The following is a 25,680-nucleotide window of genomic DNA, read 5'->3' on the forward strand; positions in this document are numbered from 1 at the left end:
TATGTAATGTAAATGACGAGTTAATGGGTGCAGCACACCAACATGGCACATGTATACATATGTAACAAACCTGCACGTTGTGCACATGTACCCTAGAACTTAAAGTATAAAAACAAACAAACAAAAAAAAAAAATCAACTCAAAAAAAAAAAAGTTTGATGGATATTCTACAGCATAAACTTCAATGCTGGCTTAGAAAAATTCTTTTTTTTTTTTTTTAAGACAGAGTCTTATTGTGCTGCCCAGGCTGGAGTGTAGTGAGTGGCCTGATCTCGGCTCACTGCAACCTCTGCCCCTCAAGTTCAAGCAATTATCCTGCCTCAGCCTCCCAAGTAGTTGGGATTACAGGCACCAGCCACCATGCCTGGCTAATTTTTGTATTTTAGTAGAGACGGGGTTTCACCATTTTGGCCAGGCTGGTCTTGAACTCCTGACCTTGTGATCCACCCGCCTCGGCCTCCCAGTGTTAGGATTATAGGCGTGAGCCACTGCGCCCAGCCAAAAAATTCTTGTAAGTACACGCACAAAAAATAATCTGTCCCAGCTAGCCTTCAAGATGGCGCCCAGGGCCTGGCGCGGTGGCTCAAGCCTGTAATCCCAGCACTTTGGGAGGCCGAGACGGGTGGATCACGAGGTCAGGAGATCGAGACCATCCTGGCTAACATGGTGAAACTCCCGTCTCTACCAAAAAAAAAAAATACAAAAAACTAGCTGCGCGAGGTGGCGGCCGCCTGTAGTCCCAGCTATTCGGGAGGCTGAGGCAGGAAAATGGCATAAACCCAGGAGGCGGAGCTTGCAGTGAGCTGAGATCCGGCCACTGTACTCCAGCCTGGGCAACAGAGCGAGACTCTGTCTCAAAAGAAAAAAAAAAAGATGGCGCCCAGATATCCCATCCCTATGGAGTCAGTGCCTCCCATATCATACCAGGGTTGGGCTGTGTGACCAACAGAATACAGCAATAGTGATGGGTATAAAAGACTGCAGTTTTGTCTGACTCTTACTCTCCCTGCTTCTCTCACACATCATTCCCTCTGGGAGAAGCCAGCTGCCACAGCCTCGGTCTAGGGAGAGGCACATTACCTCTTACTAGAGGTAAGAAACTGAAGGCTCTGGCCAAGTCAGCAAGGAACTGAGGTCAGCTAACAGCCATGTCAATGGGCGATATAATATAAAACTATGTTAGTTTTATATTAAAACTAATATAAAATCCAAAAGATAGGGAGATCCTGTAACAAGTAGAAGACTGTTCAAGACAAAGACAGGAATGTAGCAAAAAGGTACACAAAGCACAGAGGTTGCTTTTCATTTTTTTTGAGAGAGTCTCGCTCTGTTATCCAGGATAGAGTGTGGTGTCTTGATTTTGGCTCACTGCGACCTCCACCTCTTGGGCTCAAGCGATTCTCCTGCCTCACCCTCCTAAGTAGCTGAGATTACAGGCGCCTACCACCATGCCCAACTAATTTTTTCTATTTTTAGTAGAGACAGGGTTTCACTGTGTTGGCCAGGCTGGTCTCGAACTGCTGGCCTCAAGTGATCCACCTGCCTCGGTCTCCCAAAGTGCCAGGATTACAGCCATTAGCCACCATGATCGGCCACAGAGGTTACTTTCTAGAAACATTAAATTTAGCATTTTCTGTTAACATAAATGCACTCATGACAGTAGACAAGAGAATGGATATGCTTCAGATTTGGAGAAGAATAGTTAAAAAAAAAAAAAAAGCTGAAAGGATCAAAAGCACTTGATTCTCTTGCAGGGACAGCTTCCTGTTTGGCTGAGGAAGGAGCTGCACTTAAAATAACTAGCATAAAGCATGCTTAGGGCTTGCAAAGTCAATGGCAGGAAGCCCCAACAAAGAGCTCTGAAAGGAGCCCAACAGAAGACTGATTCCTCCTGGAGAACTGGATCCTGAGAAAGGCTAAGGGAAGAGGCGCTTGCACAGTGAGTGAGTGGGAACAAACGCAAGCCCGTCAGCACGTGGCTCTCCTCTGTGACACTCTGACCCCCTGGCTCTAGGTATACTTGCTTACATGGTGGGATACCTTTCTCCCCACTCACCACACATTCCTGCCAGTAGTTAAAGGTATGGTAAAGTGGGAGAATGAAAGTCAGTGAATGAACAGAACTAGTGCTGTAAAATTCAAATATTTCATTTTGATGCATTTTGTTTATTTTCTTTTTTTTGAGACACAGTCTTGCTCTGTTGCCTAGGATAGAGTGCAGTGGTGTGATCTCGGCTCACTGTAATCTCCGCCTCCCCGGTTCAAATGATCCTCCCATCTCAGCCTCCCAAATAGCTGGGACTACAGGTGTGCACCACCACACCCAGCTAATTTTTGTATTTTTAGAAGAGATGGGGTTTCACCATGTTGGCCAGGCTGGTCTCGAACTCCTGACCTCAAGTGATCCGCCCACTTCAGCCTCCCAAAGTGTTGAGATTACCGACGTGAGCCACCACACCTGGCTTTTGATGCATTTTAAATTGAGGTTGCCTGGAAAGTAAGCCCTAAGCATGCTTTATGCTAGTTATTTTAAGTGCAGCTCCTTCCTCAACCAAAACAGGAAGCTGTCCCTGCAAGAGAATCAAGTACTTTTGATCCTTTCAGCTTTTTTTTTTTTTAAACTATTCTTCTCCAAATCCGAAAAACCACATCCCGGGAGTACCACATAATAAAAGGATGTATATCAAGGAATTAAGGATGTAATATCTACTTTCTTCCACTACAGTAGATTGATTTCACTATCCCACGTAAGGCAAATATAGCAGATAAACAACACATCTCCAAATGCAACTCACACAAAATAGGATCCATACTGAGCTACAAAAATTGTCACTGAGGGAGACAGATTTGTGGTCTACCCAGCCAATGCTTTGTGGTCAGCAGGGGGCTCAAGGAATCTATCATAAGAGGACAGGCCTGTCATCACTGACATCAAATCTTATTGCTTATGACTCACCACCCAACCACCAGCCCTTTCTCCAACCTACAGCTTCTCTTTTCCTACTGACTGGAAAATGTATAGCCAAGTTTATAAAGACATGTCTGTTAACCAAGTCAAACAGGCAAAGCATACTGTTTACTGAGGAATGTTGTGAAGGGATTTATAAATCAAATCAGAGCCAAAGTAGGTGGCTACTAAAGAACCTACTCAAATGAGATTTTATAATAGTCAATTATATAGGTAGAAGCCTAAAGCTATAAAACAAAAGCAATGTTTCTTCTTAGTGTTTTTGTTTTGTTTTGTTTTTTCCCCGTCTTTTCTGTGGGATTTGGGGTAGAACTGAGTATCACCATAACTCAGAATTGACAGAGTAGATGCTATTTTTAGAATCATAAAATATTTAGTCAAAAGTAATTCTGAAAATTAGAGGTTGTCAAAGCAACTGGGACTTTATTGGCACAATCCCAATAAAGGAAGAAACCAAAAAGAAGGATCTCAAAAATCTGCACTTAAATCCCCCTCAAGCTGTTGACTAACTCCTAAGTTGACTAACTCTTAAGTATATTCAGGGTGAGTCTTTTAGAAACCCAGGAGAAAGGAGAAGCCGGGATGCTAAAGAGCTGATTGGATTTTCAAGTGAGAAGTCAGAAAGATCATGCCCTAGAAGTAAGGGTCACCCACCAAGAAATAAGAACCACATCCTGGGAGTACCACATAATAAAAACAAAGACTGTATCCCAGTAATAAGACCTAAACTGAAATCGACCAGTCCTGACAAAGCCTAAAACTCAGCCTTGACAGGACAGAGTGACCTGTTGGTACTGTGACTACCAATTAGAAGAAAATGTAACTCTTTTCAGAGGATAATAGTTACAGGCCTTATATTTTTCATCCACAATGTCTGGCATCCAGTAAAAAAATACAAGAAATGCTAAAAAACAAAGCAAATAACTAGAAACCAAGGGGGAAAAAAAAAGCCAGTAGAAACAAAACAAACACAACTGAATCACATAATGGAGTGTTAAAGTGGAGATTTTAAAAATAATGACTAGTATGTCCAAGAAAATCGAGAAAAGGAGGGATTAAATAGATAAAAAGATAGAAAATTTAAATGGAGAACCTATTGGAGTCTATATATATACACACACATATATTTATGTATGTACAGGTTCTTGTCAGAAGCTGGCACCTTGACACTGGACTCTTCAGCCTCCAGAATTGTGAACCAATACATTTCTGCTCATTTAAAATAACCCAGTCTGTGGTATTCTGTTACAGCAACACAAAACAAACTAACACTGTCTGCAAATCTCAGGCTGAACAAACAAGTAAAATCACACTTCACCACATGATTGTCTGACACGTCTGTTAACAAAGTCAAACAGGCAAGGCATAGTGTTTACTGGAGAATGTTGAGAATTAAATCAGGGTCAAACGAGACAGTTTCTGAGAATCCTACTGAATTGCAATTTTATAATATTGGGTGATGAGGGGTGACCTAAAGCTACAAAGCAAAGACTATGTCAGTTGGTAATTTCTTCATAGGCTCTTATCCTGCTTACTTTGTCTATTATCATTATTTTTATTCAGCATTTTCCAGGAGGTCTTAGACAGCATATTAGGGAAGAAATGAAATAAAAGTCATAATGACTGGAGAGGAAGAAGTAAAAACTGACATCTGCATTTGTGATTACAGGATGGTGGATGCAGAAAATCCAAAAGATTCCACAAACAATTATAATTAATAAGTGAATGTGGCAAGTCTGTTGAACAGGAGGCCAATATTGCATTGTCATACACTAGCAACAAAAAATTAGAAAACAAAATTTTAAAAACATTATTTACAATAATGTAATAAAGATCAAATACCTAGGAACATATCTAGAGAAAAATTATGTAAAATTGTGCCACTGAAAATGATCAGAACTCTTAAAAAACATATTTAAGAAGATCAGATGGTTGTAGATGTGTGGTCCTATTTCTGAGTTCTCCATTCTGTTCCATTGGTCTATGTGTCTGTTTTTGTACTAGTAACCAATGAGAAAAGGATTCTCTATTTAATAAATGGCACTGGGAAAACTGGTCAGCTATATGCAGAAAACAGAAACTGGACCCCTTCCTTACACCTTATACAAAAATTATTTAATAGCTCAAGATGAATTAAAGACTTAAATGTAAAACCTAAAACTATAAAAACCTTAGAAGAAAATCTAGGCAATATCATTCAGGACATAGGCATGGGCAAAGATTTCATGAAGAAAATGACAAAAGCAATAGCAACAAAAGCAAAATTGACAAATGGGATCTCATTAAACTAAACAGCTTCTGCACAGCAAAAGAAACTATCATCAGAGTGAACAGACAACGAATGGGAAAAGAATTTTGCAATCTATCCACCTGACAAAGGTCTAATATCTAGAGTTTACAAGGAACATAAATTCACAAGAAAAAAAAAACCCATTAAAAAGTGGGCAAGGGATATGAACAGACCCTTCTCAAAAGAAGACATTATGTCGCCAACAAACAATTGACAAAGAGCTCAACATCACTGATCATTAGAGAAATGCAAATCAAAACCACAATGAGATATCATCTCACGCCAGTCAGAATGACAATTACTAAAAAGCCAAGAAACAACAGATGCTGGCGAGGTTGTGGAGAATAAGGAATGTTTTTACACTGTTGGTGGGAGTTTAATTAGTTCAACCATTGTGGAAGACAATGTGGTGATTCCTCAAAGATCTAGAAGCAGAAATACCATCTGATCCAGCAATCCCATTACTGGGTTTATATCCAAAGGAACAGAATGACTTATATATATTCATTGCAGCACTATTCACAATAGCAAAGACATGGAATCAACCCAAATGCCCATCAATGACAGACTGGATAAAGAAAATGTGGTACATACACACCATGAAATACTACGCAGCCATAAAAAGGAATGAGAACATGTCCTCTGCAGGGACATGGATGAAACTAGAAGCCGTTATCCTCAGCAAACTAATGTAGGATCAGAAAACTAAATACTGCATGTTCTTACTTATAAGTGGGAGTTGAACGATGACAACACATGGACACACGGCGGGGCACAATACACACTGGGGCCTGTCGTGGGTGGGAGTGAGGGGAGGGACAGCATCAGGAAGAATAGCCAATGGATGCTGGGCTTAATACCTGGGTGATGGATTATCTGTGCAGCAAACCACCATGGCACATGTTTACCTATGTAATAAACTTGTACATCCTGCACGTGTATCCTGGAACTTAAAATAAAAGCTGAAGAAAAAAACTTATTTAAGAAGACTATAATATCAAATTGTCAACTCTCCCCAACTTGATTTACAGATTCAATGGAATCATAATAAAAATACCCCAGGAGGTTTTATTTATTTACTTACTTGTTGGCAAAAAATGACAAACTGACTTTAAAATTTACACCAATATCTGAAGGACCTACAATAGCCAACCCAATTCTGAAGAAGAACAAAGCTGGAAGACTTACACTACCAGACACCAAGATTATCTAAGATAAAGTAATTCTTGAAACAATGTATGAGGCAGCCACTGGAAATTTTATCCCAGGCCCAAAGTGCCCATTCAGGGGACTCAAACATGAGCTTGGCTAGTCCAGCCTGCCTGGTTTTACCCCACAACAGAGCACAAGACTAGAACCCCTGAAAGTTTCACGGCCCAGCTCGGTACCTGAGATACCTGAATAATTCTTGAATTACAAAGGTTAATCACCCTACTGCCACTATTGCAGCTGATGCTCATCTGCAAGTACCACCTCCTAGTAAGTCAATCTGCACCACCCATCACAGTATCTATTAATACAACTGCATAGTGCCTTGGAAGAAAACAAGCTTTGTATGACCTCTGCTGCCACCATTGCCCACCCCAGCTAGGCAGGAGGCCTTGAGCCCAATCACCCACCCAGTACATTACTACTATCACTGGCATTTGAGAAAGTCACCATACTAAGACTACTTTATAACCAACACTATGATACAATGTCTGTGTCACTGAATGCACCCTGAAGCAAAGCCAAATGACCCTACTCAACATACATCATAGATACATCCTCAAGGGAAAAAAAGTCCTACCCCAACAAAAGCAAACTAAAAAATAACAAGAAGCAACTGTTATCCCAGATGCAAGTGAATCAGCACAGTAATATTGGAAATATGAAAAAAAAAGGTGCTATGACACCCCCAGAGAAACACACAGTAATTCTCTAGCAATGGATCCTAACTAAAAAACAAATCTTCAAAATGCCAGATAAAGAGTTCAAAACACTGATTTAAAGAAGCTGTCAGGGGCTGGATACAGTGGCTCACACATGTAATCCTAGCACTTTAGGAAGCCAAGGTGGGCAGATCATTTGAGGCCAGGAGTTCAAGACCCGCCTGGCCAACAGGGTGAAACCCCATCTCTACTAAAAAAAAATACAAAAATTAGCCAGGCATGGTAATGCACCCTTGTAATTCCAGCTACTCAGGAGGCCGAGGCACAAGAATCACTTGAACCCAGGAGGTGGAGGTTGCAGTGAGCCGAGATCGTGCCACAGCACTCTAGGCTGGGTGACAGGGTAAAACTCTGTCTCAGAAAAAAAAAAAAAAAGAAGAAGAAGAAAGAAGAAGGAAGAAGGAGGAGAAGAAGAAGAAGCAGCAGCAGCAGCAGCAGCTGTCAGGGGCAGGGTACAGTGACTCATGCCTGCAATCTCAATACTTTAGGAGGCCAAGGCAAGAGGAAGGAGGATCACTTAAGGCCAGGAATTCAAGACTAGCCTGGGCAACATAGTAAGACCCTCCATCTCTACAAAAAATAAAAAAATAAGCTAGGTGTGGTGGTATGTGCCTGAATTTGTAGCTACTTGGGACAGTGAGGCAAGAGGACTGCTTGAGTTTACAGTGAGCTATGACTGCATCACTGCACTCCAGACAAGGCAACAGAGGGAGGCACTGTTTCAAAATAAAATTAAATTAAAAGAAAAAAGTGGCTCAACGAGATACAAGAGAAATCTGAAAACTAATACAAAGAAGTCAGAAAATCAATTCAGGATATGAATGAGAAATTTACCAAAGAGATAGATATTTTAAAAAGGAAACCAAACAGAACTTCTGGAAATAAAAAATTCATTGAAGGAATTATAAAATACATTTGAAAGCTTCAACAACAGACTAGACCAAGCAGAAGAAAGAACCTCAGAACTTTAAGGTAGGTTTTTTTAATTAATCCAGTCAGACAAAAAAAAGAAGAGAAAAGAATTTTTAAAAATGAGTAGAACCTCTGAGAAGTAAGGAATTACATAAGACATTGGAACCTATGAATCATAGGTATCCCTAGGGGGGAAGAAAAAGCAAAAATTTCAGAAAACCTATTTGAGAAAAAAATTGAGAAAACCTTCCCTAGTCTAGCAAAGGATCTAGAAATCCAGATACAAGAGGCTCAACGAACTCCAGCCAAATACATTGCGAGAAGGATCCCACCATGGCTGCTAGTCATCAGGCTAAGTTCAATGTGAAGGAAAAATCCCTAAATACAATAAAAGTGTCTGGTCACTTATACAGGAAACTTCATCAAACTAACAGTGGACTTCTCAGCAGAAACTTTAGAAGCTAGAAAAGATCGGGACTCCATTTTCAAAGTGCTTAAAGAAAATGGTCAAACTCAAATTTTGTATCCTGCTAGTGTAACCTTCACAAATGAAGGAGAAATAAAGTGTTTCCCAGACAAGCAAATTCGGGAATGCATCACCACTAGATTGGTTCTATGAGAAATGCTTAAAGAAGTTCTAAACATGGGAACAAAAGGTTGATACTCTATCATAAAAACACATGAAACTCACAAGTTTTATGAAACAATTATACAAATAAGGAAAAGAAAGAAATCAAAGGGCAACATGACAGAACTCCAGAAGACCACAAAGCAAGAATAAAAAACAAAGAATCTACAAAGCTGGCTGGTCATGCTGGCTCATGCCTGTAATCCCAGCACTTCAGGGCCAAGGCGGGAGGATCACCCGAGGTCAGGAGTTCGAGATCAGCCTGGCCAACATGGCAAAATCCCACCTGTACTAAAAATACAAAAATTAGTCAGGCATGGTGGCATGCGCCTGTAATTCTAGCTACTTGGGAGGCTGAGGCACGGGAATCACTTGAACTCGGGAGGTGGAGGTTGTAGTGAGCCAAGATCGTGCCATTGCACCCCAGCCTGGGTGACAGAGCAAGACTCAAGACTCCTCCTAAAAAAAAAAAAAAAAAAAATCTACAAAGCAACTAGATAGCAATTAACATTATGACTGGAACAAAACCTCATGCATCAGTATTAACCTTGAATGCACCACTTCAAAGATATAAATTGGTACAATGGATTAAAAAACAACAACAAAGTATATAATAATAATCACCTGCCTTTGTGGTGATGAGGAGTGAATCTCTGCACATTGACTTTCAAGAAATCTTCTGTTTTGAGTTCCACACGATATCATCCCCTCTTCCTGAGTTTCAGCTGCCTTAAATACATGAAACTTTCTGACTTAGCAGAATTGCATGGTTTCTTGTTCACTTCTTCCTCTGTAATCAGTTGGGTTCTATATCTCTTTGCTTTGCAAAATCAGTTGTCATACACATCCATGTGCTTCCCATTTTCATTTTTTGAAAATTTCTCACCCACTTTTGCTTTCTCACACATTATACTATTCACCATGAGTTAACAGTTGTATTAATATTAATACATAAATACATGTGTTCAGTTTACCTGCTTTACATATTTTTTTTAAATTTAGCCTTTTTATTTTTATTTTTTTTATTATACTTTAAGTTCTAGGGTACATGTGGATAACGTGCAGGTTTGTTACATATGTATACCTGTGCCATGTTGGCGTGCTGCCCCCATCAACTAAGTGTCCATCTTATAAGTGTATAGCTCAAAAATTATTGCAAAATGAATACATCCTGTTCCCTCAATACAGATCAGGAAATATGCCCCACAGTAATGTCAGTTTTGGTAGGTGTTCCACATGCAGTTAAAAAATGGGTAGTACATAATTGTTATTTTCTTGTTTTTTAATTATTAATAAGATCAATATTTTTAATGATGTTTTTCAAATATTTTAAATCATTAATTTTGTGGTTTTGGCCTAGGTGTGTTATTTCCTAGAAAAAGTGTAATAAAATTTTTCATTGTCATTAAAAAACAAAACAAAAAAACACAACAACTATATGCTGCTTACAAGACATCTGCCTTACTGTTAAAGACACACAGACTGAAGGTAAAGGGGTGGAAAAATGTTCCATGCAAAAGGAAGCCAAAAGCAAGCAGGAGTAACAATACTTACATTAGATAAAACAGACTTTAAATAAACAATAGTTTAAAAAAAAAATATATATATATATATAATGACATAGGGATCAATTCAACAAGAAGATATAATAATCCTAAGTATATACTGCCAAAACTGGAGTACCAGATTAATAAAACAAATACTACTAGGCCTAAGAAAAGAGACAGATAGCAATATAATAATAATGCGGGACTTCCAACACCCCACTGAGAGCAGTAATAGATCACTGAGACAGACAGAAAGTCAACAAAGAAACGCTGAACTTAAAACCAAATGGACCTAACAGACATTTACAGAACATCCTACCCAACAACCACAAAAGATACATTTTTCTCATTAGCACATGGGACATTCTCCAAGACAGGCCAAACGTCAGGCCACAAACAAGTCTCAACAAATTAAAAAAAAATCAAAATCATATCAAGTATCTTCACACAATAGAATAAAACTAAAAATCAATCTGAAGAGAAACTCTCAAAAATATACAAACACATGTAAATTAAACAACATGCTCCTGGACAACCTTTGGGTCAATGACAAAAGTAAGAGGGAAATTAAATTTTCTGAGGCTGGGCACGGTAGCTCATGCTTGTATCTATTATTCCACACTCTATGTTCACATGTCCACATTATTTGGCTTCCACTTATAAATGAGAATATTCAGTATTTGAATTTCTGAGTTATTGTCATGGCTTTCAATTTCATCCATATTGCTGCAAAAGGCATGATTCCATTCTTTTTATACCAGATAAAACAGACTTTTTATATCGGATAAAACAAACATATGTGCGCAGGTTATCTTTTTGACATAATGAATTCTTTTCCTCTGGGTATATGCCCAGTAGTGGGATTGCTGGATCAAATGACGGTTCTATTTTTTGTTCTTTGAGAACTCTCCATATGTTTTCCATAGAGGTGGTACTAATTTACATTTCTCCCAACACTATATAAGCACTCCCTTTTCTCCACATCCTCACCAACATCATATTTTTTGACTTTCTAAAAATAGCTGTTTTGACTGGTATAAGATGATATCTCGTAGATTTTTCGTTTTTCTGATGATTAGTGATATTGAGCATTTTTTCAAATGCTTGTTGGCCACTTGTATGTCTTCTTTTGAAAAATGTCTTTCATGTCCTTTGCCTACTTTTAAATGGGGTTATTTGGGTGGTGGTGGTTGTTGTTGCTCCTGTTGAGTTGCCTGAGTTGCTTGTAGATTCTGGGTATTGGTCTTTTGGATATGCAGTTTGCAAACATTTTTGCTTATTCTGCAAGTTGTCTGTTTACTCTGTTGATTATTTCTTTTGCTGTACAAAAAGCTTTTTAGTTTAATTAAGTCTCATTTGTCTACTTTTGGTTTTGTTGCTTTTGCTTCTGAGGTCTTAGTCATGAATTCTTTGTCTAGGGCAATGTCCAGAAGAATTTTTTCTAGATTTTCTTCTAGTATGTTTTAGTTTTGGATTTTACATTTAAGTCTTTAATCTGTCTTGAGTTGATTTTTTTTTTTTTTTTTTTTGAGACAGAGTCTTGCTGCGATGCCCAGGCTGGAGTGCAATGGTGCAATCTTGGCTCACTGCAACCTCCACCTCCTGGGTTCAAGTGATTCTCCTGTCTCAGCCTCTTGAGTAGCTGGGACTATAGACATGTGCCACCATGCCCGGCTAATTTTTGTATTTTCAGTAGAGACGGGGTTTCACCATTTTGGCCAGGCTGGTCTCGAACTCCTGACCTCAAGTGATCTGCCCACCTAAGCCTCCCAAAGTTCTGGGATTACAGGTGAGCCACTGCACCCAGCCTCTTGAATTGATTTTTATATAAAATAAGAGAGAGAGTGGTTCAGTTTCATTCTTTCTGCATATGGCTATCCAATTTTCTCAGCACCATTTACTGAATAGGTTGTCCTTTCCCAGTGTACGTTTTTGTCTACTTTGCCAAAGATCAGTCGGCTGTAGATTTGTGGCTTTATTTCTAGTTTCTGCATTCTGTTCCATTGATCTATGTGTCTATTTTTATACCAGTACCATGCTGTTTTGATTACTATAGCTTTGTTTCCCATTGTTGGAGGGGGGACTACTGGGAGGTGTTTGGGTCACAGGGGCACATCCTTGATAAACGGCTTGGTGCCTTCCCCATAGTAATGAGTTCACATGACAGCTGGTTGTTAAAAGGTCCCTGGCTCTTTCACCTTTTTCTCTTGCTCCCTCTCTCACCATGTGACATGCCTGCTCTCCCTTTGTCTTCCATCATAAGCTACCTAAGGCCTCACCTTATAAGCTGGCACTGTACCTCTTATAGAGGCTGCAGAACTCTGACCCAAACAAACCTCTTTTCTTTCTAAATTACCCAGCCTTAAGTACTCGTGTATAGCACAGCAAAATGGAATAACACAACATTTACACATTTCATGAATAACTGTTAAATTTGTATTAATTTTGTCTTTTTTTTCTAACCAAGTTTTCAGGTGACTTCTATGAGAATAATCAGAAACTGGTATCTACCAAGGTTCTTTCTGTTTAATGTAACTTCCTCAAATACTATGTTCTTCAAAAATTAAGTAATTGAGAATGCAGTGTATTATGAGAAACTTTATAAGGATTGATTATAATATAAATCCTTCTTTGCTTAGGATAGTTTTTGAGGAAAAATCTTGCTAGATATAAATTGAATATATATGATACATGGGTACTTAAATGAACATTTACCCTGTTTAGAAACACCCAAGTGTGCAAAATTAAGTACATGGAAGGTTTGTGTCTTTCTTGGCAAAAGGCAGGCAAAAAGCAGAATAAAACTGTAGTCATGTAATCCAATTAATCCCTCAATCCAACAAATACCCTAGAAAGGAAAAGGGCAATTCAGAAAATACTAACAACATGCAGAAAAACAGAGGCAGCATTCTTTCAAAGAAATAATTCTCATACTTTATAGGTAAGTGACTGAAACCAAAAATGTTCCTCCTCTAACACAGATTGGTCAACTCTAAATCTCACCTGCTTTTTAAACTCCCTGCTATTATTTAGTCTCTTTAACTGCCAGTGAAGACCCCACAAATACAAAGACAACTGTTCACAGATCAGTGCTTCTGGGCCTATTCCAGAAAGTTTGATACACTGGAGGTTTCTGCCTGTTTTGAAGCTTGTGGCCTAAAATTACTTTTCTTCCTGGCAGTAACTCCAAGTTCGCCTTATTATTATTTTTTTTTCAGTCTCTCGTGCTTGAATTAGGAAAGCTTTATTTTTAACATTAAAAATAATTCTCACACTGTATTACTTGAAGTTTCTAAAACAACTGTCTTGTTTTATACTCTAATTTTAAATAATTCATTTCTTAATGAGAATCTTTTCATTACTAAGCTCCATTTGAACTTGGTGCTATGAAAACCTAACACAGACTCTTTTGTAGAAATTATTCTTTTGGTTTGGTTGAGGTCATAAACACCAATTCAGGACACCTAATAATCATTCTACTAAGGTCTAGAGAATGGCTGTTATTTACTCAAGGGTATCTCATAATATTAGAGCCAACTTGGAGTTCATACCTGTGCCTCTAGTAAAGACTACGCCCAAAATCATCTCCAAGAGACAAGTATTTATTCTGTTCATCTGGATGCTTTTGGTGATATCTTAACTAAGCAAATCTGCTTAACTGTCTTATCATTTAGAAGATGTTCTGTGATCACCTATTTTAAAAACCACACAAATAAATGTTACCATGAAAACCTGTAGTTCTCACACAGTTCACAAACTGAACAATTCCTTGAGTATTTGTGGGTTATTTTAAAATAGGTAGTATAATTAAAGATATTATTAGAAATATGCTAATGGATGTCTGTATAAACATCAAGCAATGTATAACTATACAAAAGTTTCCCTTCACAATGAATTCCTCTGAATGTATTAATTCTAAAATACATCATCTAAATCTTAAACACAATTTTCAAAATGTGTTACCTAATAAACTCATTTATTTCATCCTCTACCTTCTGTTATATCAGACAAAAACCAAAAGACATAGGCTCAGCTGCTTGAGATCACAGCACAAAGGAAGTGTTGTTAAGAATAAAAAGGGGAAATTCAGGAGCATCTAGATCTAGGTCTTAACTTTTATAGACCTCAGTTCTCCACTGTCATTGTCATCTATACCAGTGATTTCCACCCTTCATAGGTACTCCCTCCATCTAGGACATTTTTTTTTAAATTCAAATTTCTATAAATGGTAGTCTGGGCATGCATTTATACTTCCTGTCCAAATTGTATTAAAATGACAATTAAGAAATAAAAAATATATAAACTCACAAGAACAAAAAAAATGAGAAAGAAGACTACAGCTGACAAGAGATACTGACAAAATTTTGGAAAACAATAGACAAAGCAGAAACTTCAATGTCTGTGGGGCTAGAGGTAGAGAACAACAAGTTGATGTGGGTCTTAAAAGTCTCCAAAAGCTAAGAAATTCAAGGTAGCCCTGAAAGCATGGGTGAAGAGTGGGACAAAAGGCAAAAGTTTTCTAGATTCTCCCAAGGCAGAGTCAAAATAAAAAATAAAAATAAACCTAGGCACAGTGGCTCACACCTGTAATCCCAGCACTTTGGGAGGCTGAGGTGGGCAGATCACCTGAGGTCAGCAGTTCAAGACCAGCCTGGCCAACATGGTGAAACCCTGTCTCTACTAAAAATACAAAAATTAGCCGGGCATGGTGGCATACGTCTATAGTCCCAGCTACCGGGGAGGCTGAGGCAGGAGAATCGCTTGAACCTGGGAGGTGGAGGTTGCAGTGAGCCAAGATTGTGCCACTGCACTCCAGCCTGGACGACAGAGCGAGACTCTCTCTCGAAAAATAAAATAAAATAAAAATAATAAAAATAAAGCAAAAGTTTTAAAGTCTGGATAAAAAACAATTAGAACTCACTACCTCTATTCCTACTCCACATAATGAAGGCACTGCCTCCCTCCAATCCAACAGAAGATAGGAGCTTTACTCTCTGGAGAAAATGAACCAGTGAGGTTCCAGGCACGGGGGTGCAGGGGTGAAGCACTGGACTGGCCACAGGAGGATTCTGTGAAAGCTGACTCATGCTACTGCTGTAAAATGCACTGTGTTCAGCAACTGATAGAAAAACAAGAAAGACGTTTGGCTGTGTCTGTTCAACTGGGCCCACCATAAATTAGGGTTCTTTAATCATAGTCATCCAACTTCTTTCTTGAAAGAGCTATGAAAATGGTAGAAAAATCTAATAAATCTCTTTACTATGAAAGGAACTGTCAATTCCCTACAACATTTTTTTTTTTTGAGACGGAGTCTTGCTCTGTCACCTAGGCTGGAGTGCAGTGGCGCGATTTCGGCTCACTGCAAGCTCCGCCTCCCGGGTTCACGCCATTCTCCCGCCTCAGCCTCCGAGTAGCTGGGACTACAGGCGTCCGCCACCACGCCTGGCTAGTTTTTTGTATTTTTAGTAGAGACAGGGTTTCACCATGTTAGCCAGGATGGTCTCGATCTCTTGACCTCGTGATCCACCCGCCTCGGCCTCCCAAAGTGCTGGGATTACAGGCTTGAGCCACCACGCCTGGCCAACTCATGTTTGTTACAGCAAATTTTGGCAAACTGCATAACAACATGATATGATGAACTGAGACCCCTTACAGTTCTGGGGCAAGAAATTAAAACATTTTATTTTATTTACCTATTTATTTTTTTGAGATGGAGTCTCACTCTGTTGCCTAGATGGAGTGCAGTTGCATGATCTTTGCTCACTGCAACCTCTTGACTTTTGGGCTCAAGCGATTCTCCTGCCTCAACCTCCGGAGTAGCTGGGACTACAGATGCCTGCCACTACGGCCGGCTAATTTTTGTATTTTTAGTAGAGATGGGGTTTCACCATGTTGGCTAGGCTGGTTTCAAACTCCTGACCTCAAGTGATCTGTCCACTTCAACCTTCCAAAGTGCTGGGATCAAAGGCATGAGCCACTGTGCCCGGCCAGTTAAAATATTTTAAGTGGGTACCAAAGGAACGTCCACATTTGATTGATTACAGTAATAGAACACCTCCACAATAATTTTTTAAATAATAATTACATTTATTTGTTTATCTGTAAAAGAAAATGTGTGAAAAATTATTACACATAGAGCTATTCCAGAGTACAAAGGTCTGCCCTTGCAGTACTTGAACAGCATGGATTTTCTAACGTTGTAAAAACTTTTTATGTTATGAATTATTTAAAGACTTAACTATCTGGGTCAGAAAGAAATAAGATAACACCAGAACCCATACATAATATACACCATCATTATACATCTGGAGAAAGTTACTGTGATGGTTAATATTGAGTGTCAACTTGTTTGGACTGAAGGATGCAAAGTATTGTTCCAGTGTGTCTGTGAGGATATTGTCAAAGGAGATTAACATTTGAGTCAATGGACTGAGAGAGGCAGACCCACCCTCAATCTGAGTGGGCATCATCTAATCAGCTTCCAGCATGGCTACAATAAAGCAGACAAAAGAAGTTGGAAGGATCAGACTTGCTGATTCTTCTGGCCTTCAGCTTCCTCCCGTGCTGGATGCTTCTTGCCCTCGAATATCGGACTCGAAGTTCTTCAACTTTTGGACTCTAGAATGTACCAGTGGTTTGCCAGGGGCTCTTGGGGCTTCAGCCACAGACTGAAGGCTGCACTGTCAGCTTCCCTACTTTTGAGGTTTTGGAACTCGGAATGACTTCCTTGCTCCTCAGTCTGCAGATGGCCTACTGTGGGACTTCACCATGTGATTGTGTGAGTCAATACTCCTTAAACTCTTCTTCATATACACATCTATCTTATTAGTCTTATCCCTCTAGTGAACCCTAATACAGTTCCTATATCCTCAAAGCATTCATATTGAGTATTATTCCAGTTAAAACTGTGCTATTTGTAAAAGACAATCCTCTTGATGAAACATGTTGAAACATTAAGGTATTACTTACTGGATGCATTTAACAGTGAAGTCATGTGTGTCACTGCTCCAAGGACTACCCAACATCTTCCCCTCCATACCCAACCTTCTTCTGTCACTCACTCCTAGCCACTAGGCCTGAGAATGCCAGAACAAGGTCACCAACCTTCTCTCTCAGTCACATCAGAACGATCCAACTTGGCTTCCTTATGCTGTCCTTCTGCCACCTTCACGGCCACAGCTCGGCAAATGGCCCCAAGTTTTCTATCCAGAGAACGAACCCCTGCCTCTCTAGTATACCTGTCATCAAAGAAAAATATATTATTTTTGACTATACACCACCTAAAAAAATAGAAGTAATGTGATTAACATTTTTAATAAAGAAACAGTGTACATTTAAAAGTTCATTACCCTTTCTTGAGTACTAGCTTTTCCACACTTAAAACTCCTCATTATTGTTATTTCTTCAGTACTCTGATGTATTTTCAGCTACAACAATGTCCTTTATACAGATTATTTTGAATTATAATCCTACACTTACAAATGAACCCTAGTTCTAGTTCAATTTACATTGCCAAAGTAAACTTGGCACCATATAAAAAAACCGTTTACTCCTCGGTAATTTGTTGAAGAGTTTTCTTAAACAAAATTTGTCAATTTAGGAAAATTCTAGATAAATTTATTGTATTTGAAATATTGCTGAAAGAATAAGACAAATTGTGCTCTTTGTGGAACTAAAACAAAAACAAATCTGAGACAGAAATCTGGTTTTCACTAGGCACTTTGCTAACCACCTTTCTTCAGCGTATTTTCATTGTGAAGATTTCTAAAGGAAGAAGGTATGCTAAGTGATGAAAGCACTGTGACACTGTGAAAAAGACTCTACGTGCGGTTAAGCAGAGCTGCTTTAAACACATGTACATTAGAATCAAACTCCATTAAGACATTCCACAAACCATTATACAGTGAAACCATTTTTGGCCACTCAGTTTTGGATGGACCTGAATGGACAGGATCAGGTGGAGAATGCAGTTTTATCTGAAGAATTGGATTTGACTAAGCCATACATTTGATTAAGTCAGACATACACTGTAGACTTCACGAAAGCAGATTTTAAAAGTTCTGAGAAAAGACAGATAAAAAGCTCTTAGCTAAACACTCTAAAACTCATTTCAGTCAAAGGTACAGAAGGATATAAAGTCTATATTATGCAACTACACATAATTTCAATAAGGGAGGAAACAGGGAGGCATCTTAACAACTTCTACATTTGGGCTTTAAAAAATTCAGCTCCATAAATACAAAATAGGATATGCCAAGCTTAGTGAAAGTCACTGAAAAAGGGAAGAGAATAATCTTTAAAAAGCTAAGAATCTAGAGATACAGTCATAAAATAATATAGTCAGAATAAGAAAAGCATGATCTTCCTACACCATGAACTGTTTAGACTCTATCTGAAACATTGTGTTCAACTCTGGGTGTTTAATTTTAATACACATTGATATACAGGATTCTTTCAGAAGAAGACTAATTAGGAAGTCTTGAAACTACATCAAGAGGAATGGTACAGAGGAGAGGAATAGTTAGCTTGAAGAAGAGAACACTTAGCCTGCAGACCTGATAGTATTTTATTTTAATGTCAGAAGGGCTGTACAAGGAGGAATTACACTTAGATTCCAGGTGCTCATATAAGGCAGAAGAAGAAAATTATAGAAAAGTGAACAGAAAGAATATCTTTGTAACAATTATCACTTGAGCTCAGGAGTTCCAGGCCAGCCTCGCCAAGATGGTGAGACCCCATCTCTAATTTTTTTTTTTTTTTTTGAGACGGAGTCTCACTCTGTTGCCCAGGCTGAAGTGCAGTGGCACGATCTCGACTCATTGCAACCTCCACCTCCCTCGTTCAAGCAATTCCCCTGTCTCAGCCTCCTCAGTAGCTGGGATTATAGGTGCACACCATCATGCCCGGCATGCGCCTCTGGTCCCAGCTACTTGGGGGATTAGGCGGGAAGATGGCTTAAGCCTGGGAGGCAGAGGCTGCAGTGAGCCAAGATCACGCCACTGCACTCCAGCCTGAGTAACAGCATGAGAACCTGTCTTAAAAAAATAATAAAAATAATTATCTTTGTTACGATTAGAATTACCCATGAAGAGGTAGTGATTAGCTAGCATTAAGCATACTGGGACTGGAAGTATTCAAGTAGGTGAGTTATACTTGGAGATAAGAAAGACTAGAACATTAGGGTCTATGACTGTGACATATCTCAAAAGATGAAAAACTCAAATATTGATACTCCATGTCCTAAGTTTGGTAACTCACTAAATACCCAAAACGTCCCTGGAGTAGTACATACTTGTGCTGTTTTTAAAAACAATATCAAAACTAACAAAACTGCTCAGTATTTCCTTATGTCCATAGCTTTTAAGATCTGATATTTTGAGTTAACAAGTATATATAAAAAAAGAAATAGTTCTCCAGGCAACAATTGGGAAATATAAATAATGATCACTCTTCAGAATCATTATTATTCAGATAAACTCTGGGTTTTTCTCCATCCCTCATATTTTACAGATGGGGAAGCTATCAAAAAGCTTAATGACTTACTGAAAGTTACCCAAAGGCATCATGAGTGTTATCTGGAATAATGATATTGTTGGAAGACTCAGGCATATAAGTCACTTAATTTATTTCTCCTGGCATTATCCACACCATAAATCACAAAACAAATTAAGAAAAGGAACCCCCAGGTAAGATTTAGTCTTACTGTTTTGTATATAAATCTAAATAGACCCATAAGAACGCACAGATCAAAAGACAGTCTGGCCAAACTCTAAGTCAAAGTTCAAAATAGAGAAATACTTTACATCTCTTAAAAACAGTAGTTACTAGAAAAGGGCCGCATGACTAGAGCTTGGCAGCCTGACATGACTTGCTGGATGATGCAATGGATCTGTAATACTGAGCCAGGAAAACTGTAAGAGGCTGTGGTGGATATAAATTCTTAACAGAGTATATTTTCCATTCAAACAGGGAATCTGTACATTAGACTAAGCAATACTCTATTCAGGTAATTTACACACTGCTTGCTACAGGCTTAAGCATTTGGTAGTAAACTGGGGAAGGCACCTTCTCTATTGTTCCAGTGTTAATTCTGAAGATCAACATTCCAAGGATTTAAAAAATCTCTCAGCCAAAGAGAAGAAAAGAAAACTGAGTAACTTATATCAGATTTTCTGAAAGTAGCATATCACCTCTTAGAACTCAAAAACTTTCAAGATCTTGGGCATAAAAAGTGTCTCTATATTTGCCACATATTTGGTTTTTAAATGATCAGATTAACCCCTTATATTGCTATTGTGGCAAAGCATAAATTTCAGCTTTAGCTATAACAATATTCCAAATGGTTTCTCTGTAAACTTCTGCCTAGTACAGAGAATGGTGTAAATCAATAGTTATGATAACACTTGCTGGAAGTTGTTGAAGAAAGAGAAATGGATGCTATGGGATGCCAATAAAATAATCTCCTTTTCAGGAGACTGTGGCTTATCTCAAAAGAAAAACTCAAATATTGATACTCTGTGTCCTAAGTTTGGTAACTCAGTAAATACCCAAAACGTGCCTAGAGTTCATTAATAAAGCCTCAGGATGGCTAACTAACCTGGTGATGATGTCAAGAGTGGTGACCTGGGGGATCTGAATCTGCTGAGGAGTCAGCCCATGTTGTTCCAGCTGCTTGGGGATCAAGTGCCTATGGGCAATCTCTATCTTCTCCTCCTGTGTATACCCTGGAAAAGAAAGGATCTTGTTTCGTAATTATTTACATGGCTCCCATAATGCCATGCTTTTTTTTTTTAGAGACAGAGTCTCGCTCTGTTGCCCAGGCTGGAGTGCAGTGGCGTGATCTCAGCTCACTACAACCTCCACCTCTCGGGCTCAAGCGATTCTCCAGCCTCAGTCTCCCAAGTAGTTGGGATTACAGGCACGCGCAACCATGCCTGGCTGATTTCTGTATTTTCAGTAGAGACGGGGCTTTGCCATGTTGGCCAGGCTGGTCTCAAACTCCCCGCCTCAAGTGATCCACCAGCCTCAGCCTCCCAAAGTGCTGAGATTACAGGCATGAGCCACTGCTCCCAGCCAGTGCCATACTTTTTTAATGAATCAAATATAGATTAAATGGATCTTAGATTTAGAACACATTTAAGTATTATTTCAAATAAGACTATAATTACAATAAAGAAATTTATTCTGGCCAGGCACGTTGGCTCACATCCGTAATCCTAGTACTTTGGGAGGCTGAGGCAGGCAGATCACTTGAGCTTAGGAGTTTGAGACAAGCCTGGGCAACATGGCGAAACCCTGTCTCTACTAAAAATACAAAAAATTAGCTGGGCGTGGTTGCGCGTGTCTGTAGTCCCAGTTACTCTGGAGGCTGAGGCACGAGAATTGCTTCAGCTGGGGAGGGGGAGGTTGCAATGAGCTGAGATTGTGCCACTGCACTCTAGCCAGGTCAGCAGAGACTCGAGACTCTGTCTCCAAAAAGAAAAGGAAAAAGAAAAAAGAAATTTGATCTAAATCAATAATTGTTAAAATTTCCAACGTTTTCACAAACAAAACAAGCATTTACTAAGCACAGTGTTTGAAAGTCTTCTGATTAAATGATGTATCTCCCAAAGAGGAAAAAACCTCAAATCTTAGAGACAATTATCTGTTTATCCTCAAATCCTCTGAAATTTCAAATAGAAAAATAAATGCTTCTTTTTAGCCTAATTTGATCTATACTTGAAACACACACACACCCCTCAATTAACTAAGCAATGGGTTCCAAAAGGGCTCTAAAGATACTGTTTCCAGAACTATGACTATAAAATAAATTGTAGCAGCAAAAGAAAACCTAAGATGTCCCTACAAAAGGCTTTTCCCTCCACATGATCGTACATATAAACGTGTGTGTATATGTAATTATATATGTGTGCATATGTATTTATATATGTATATATGTATTTTATATATACAGTATATTTAAAAGACTTTATGTTCTTATTTAATAGCCTGAATAAATATAGATTTTCTTTGTCTCTAAATCCTGTAAGACACAATTCCATCTAACGTCCCTTTCCATTTAACAAGCAAAAATTAAAAATATGAATTGATAAGGCACCTTTTGAATGGAAAGAGGTTAGTAAACACCAGGAAAGCTAGAAGATCGGACAGCTAAATCTGCCAAAGGAAGAAGGTGGCATCATATGTTCCCCTCTGCAGCAGCTGCCCTGATTCTTTCACTTTAATTTAGTGTATCTAATGGGTTTTCTGCTGTAACTTGGAGTTTCCAGGGAATTGAGTCTCATTACTTATTTACTTTAGACTTTAAATACACAATTAAGTTTTTACTCTACCATATTTTAAAATTAAATATAGGAACCTGCAATGCTCACAGATAATTAAGAAATCCAATTATATTGGGAGGCCAAGGCGGGTGGATCACGAGGTCAAGACATCCAGACCATCCTGGCCAACATGGTGAAACCCTGTCTCTACTAAAAATACAAAAATTAGCTGGGTGTGGTAGTGCACGCCTGTAGTGTCAGCTACTCAGGAGGCCGAGGCAAGAGAATTGTTTGAACCTGGGATGTAGAGGTTGCAGTGAGCCGAGATTGCGCCACTGCACTCCAGCCTGGCAACAGAGCGAGACTCCATCTCAAAAAAAAAAAAAACAAAAAAAACCCAGAAATCCAATTATAACTCACTTAGTAGTAAAAATATATTTCAGATTAATTAGAAAAATACATTTAGATTACATTTAGAATCTAAAGACATTTAGGGCCGGGTGTGGAAGTTCACGCCTGTAATCCCAGCACTTTGGGAAGCTGAGGCAGGTGAATCACCTAAGGTCAGGAGTTCAAGACCAGCTTGGCCAATATGGAGAAACCCCATCCCTACTAAAAATGCAAAAATTAGCCAGGTATGATGGTGCACACCCGTAGTCCCAACAACTTGGGAGGCTGAGGCACGAGAATCGCCTGAACCAGGAAGCAGAGGTTGCAGTGAGCCGAGATTGTGCCCCTGCATTCCAGCCTGGGTGACAGAGACTCCGTCTCAAAAAAAGAAAAAATAAATAAAAGACATTTAGGCTGGACATGGTGGTTCACGTCTGTAATCCCAACAATTTTGAAGGCCAAGGCAGGCAGATCACTTGAGGCCAGGAGTTCGAGGCCAGACTGGCCAACATGGCGAAATCCTGTCTCTACTAAAAATACAAAAATCACCTGGGCGTGGTTGCAAGTGCCTGTAATCCCAGCTACGTGGGAGGCTGACACATGAGACTCACTTGATCTTCGGTGGCAGAGGCTGCAGTGAGCCAAAATTGTGCCACTGCACTCGCCTGGGCAACAGAGCTAGACTCTGTCTCTAAATAATTAAATAAATAAAGACATTTAGATTCTACTCTACAATAAAAAAAACCTCACTGATATTTGATCTCTTCCAGGGAAAAACAATTCTGAGCAATCAAAATAAGGTGAAAGTGCTATAATTTATCTAGCGTTAGTAAGCGAAGGAATACATTTTGCACGCTCCAGTGAAGGAGAAGACAGTTAAAAAATTTAACTATTTGATAGATTCAAGAGGAATTTAAAAGTGGCATGCATTTTAATATAAAAGTGAGGCCAGATTTTATGAAAACGTTCAGTTTTTTTTTTTTTTTTTTTGAGATGGAGTTTCACTCTGTCACCCAGGCTGGAGTGCAGTGGCGTAAGGCTCACTGCAACCTTCCCTTCTCAGGTTCAAGGGATTCTCCTGCCTCAGCCTCCTGAGTAGGTGGGACTACAGGCGCCCACCACCATGCCAGGCTAATTTTTGTATTTTTAGTAGAGACGGGGTTTCACCACATTGGCCAGGTTGGTCTCGAATTCCTGACCTCAAGTGATCCACCCACCTCGGCCTCCCAGAGTGCTGGGATTACAGGCGTGAGCCACCACACACGGCCTGCAATTTTAGAAATTATGTTAAAGGAAGAATGTCTTATTTTTCACAAAATTATCACTCATGCTAAATTAAATCTGAAATTGTTGTTGTCAACATTTGCTGTTTTGCTCTTCCAGACTTTGAAGCTACATAGAAACTGATTTATATACATTCCTCAGAACTTCTGAAGATTGTATGCTGGCAAATGAACCTCTTTCAGTCACAACTCCACAGCATAACTAATTTTAAAGTGACGGTCAGAAAGGCAAGATGTATCACAATGATTTCATTTAAGAGTCAGGTACCTGGAACCTGAATGATCTCCATTCTGTCCAACAAGGCAGCTGGAATGGTGGCAGTGGTGTTGGCGGTAGCTATAAAAAGAACTTGAGAAAGGTCAAAGGCCACATTTAGATAATGATCCGTGAAGTTATGGTTTTGTTCAGGATCCAACACCTAGGGGAGAACAAAAAACATTTTAAAAACTTTAGTAGTTCCAACAGAAGGCTGTATATAAGTGAAAACACATAATGTACTGGGAAGGTTGGTATTTCTGCTCAGAATAGTTTAAGAAACAGATAAAACTAACATCTAAGCATTATTCTTTGCATTCTCTACACTCTACATACTTTTTAAAAAATAAAATACATTCAGTGTTAAAATTTCTGAAAATGTAATAGCACAAAGCAGCAGAAATTACACTTTTAAGATTTGTTCAAAAATCTATTTATTGATGACTCATTGTTTGGCCATCGTAAGTTACCAGTCCTGCAGAACCAGTTTTCATTTTGGTAACACACCCTATCTAAACTGCTATGGGAATATAAAGCAAATATGTAAAGTATTTTGAAATTCTCAAATAACCGGTAAATAAGAACCCATATAATCCTCCTAGAACATTTTCAGAAAGTCTGGTATAAACTATTTAACGGAAAGGAGAATTCCAAATAAGAGAAACCTTTACTATGAGTTAAGAGTAAAAATTACTATGCTACTGTATTCTGATACAGCAAAAAATTCACTATTTAAAAATGGCTTACTGCAAAAACACTGCTGTCTATGATAAGCAAAATATCAACAGCTCTTTTTTTTTTTTTTGAGACAGAGTCTCACTCTGTTGCTCAGGCTGGAGTGCAGTGGCACAATCTCGGCTCACTGCAACCTCCGCCTCCCGGGTTCCAGCCATTCTCCTGCCTCAGCCTCCTGAGTAGCTGGGACTACAGGTGTGTGCCACCATGTCCAGCTAACTTTTGTATTTTTAGTAGAGATGGGGTTTCACCATGTTGGCCAGGCTGGTCTCGAATTCTTGACCTCAAGTGATCCGCCTGCCTTGGCCTCCCAAAGTACTGGGATTACAAGCTTGAGCCACTGCACCCAGCAATAGCTCTCACAAATATTTGAATTAGATACATCAGATAATTTATCAGTCAACTTGGATTCTTAAAATGTGCAACTGTACATTAACGAGCTTCAAGTTACAGGCATTTGTTGCTAAGGGGCTGGTG

At 39.0% G+C, this 25,680-nt stretch overlaps 1 protein-coding gene across 5 annotated transcripts in view; it reads right to left on the reverse strand.

The window, feature by feature from the left end:
- Positions 1–25,680, reverse strand: part of LONP2 (lon peptidase 2, peroxisomal) — a 118,818-nt gene that overhangs the window by 44,267 nt on the left and 48,871 nt on the right. For all 5 annotated transcript variants that reach the window (XM_021931932.2, XM_021931931.2, XM_017953332.3 and 2 more), the window contains 3 exons: positions 24,481–24,631; positions 20,874–21,000; positions 17,381–17,514 (listed from right to left, as the gene is read on the reverse strand). In XM_021931932.2, the coding sequence (XP_021787624.2) occupies positions 17,381–17,514; positions 20,874–21,000; positions 24,481–24,631 (412 nt within the window). The remainder of the gene's footprint in view (positions 1–17,380; positions 17,515–20,873; positions 21,001–24,480; positions 24,632–25,680) is intronic.

Source organism: Papio anubis, chromosome 18, assembly GCF_008728515.1.
Source record: "Papio anubis isolate 15944 chromosome 18, Panubis1.0, whole genome shotgun sequence".
Taxonomy (NCBI): domain Eukaryota; kingdom Metazoa; phylum Chordata; class Mammalia; order Primates; family Cercopithecidae; genus Papio; species Papio anubis.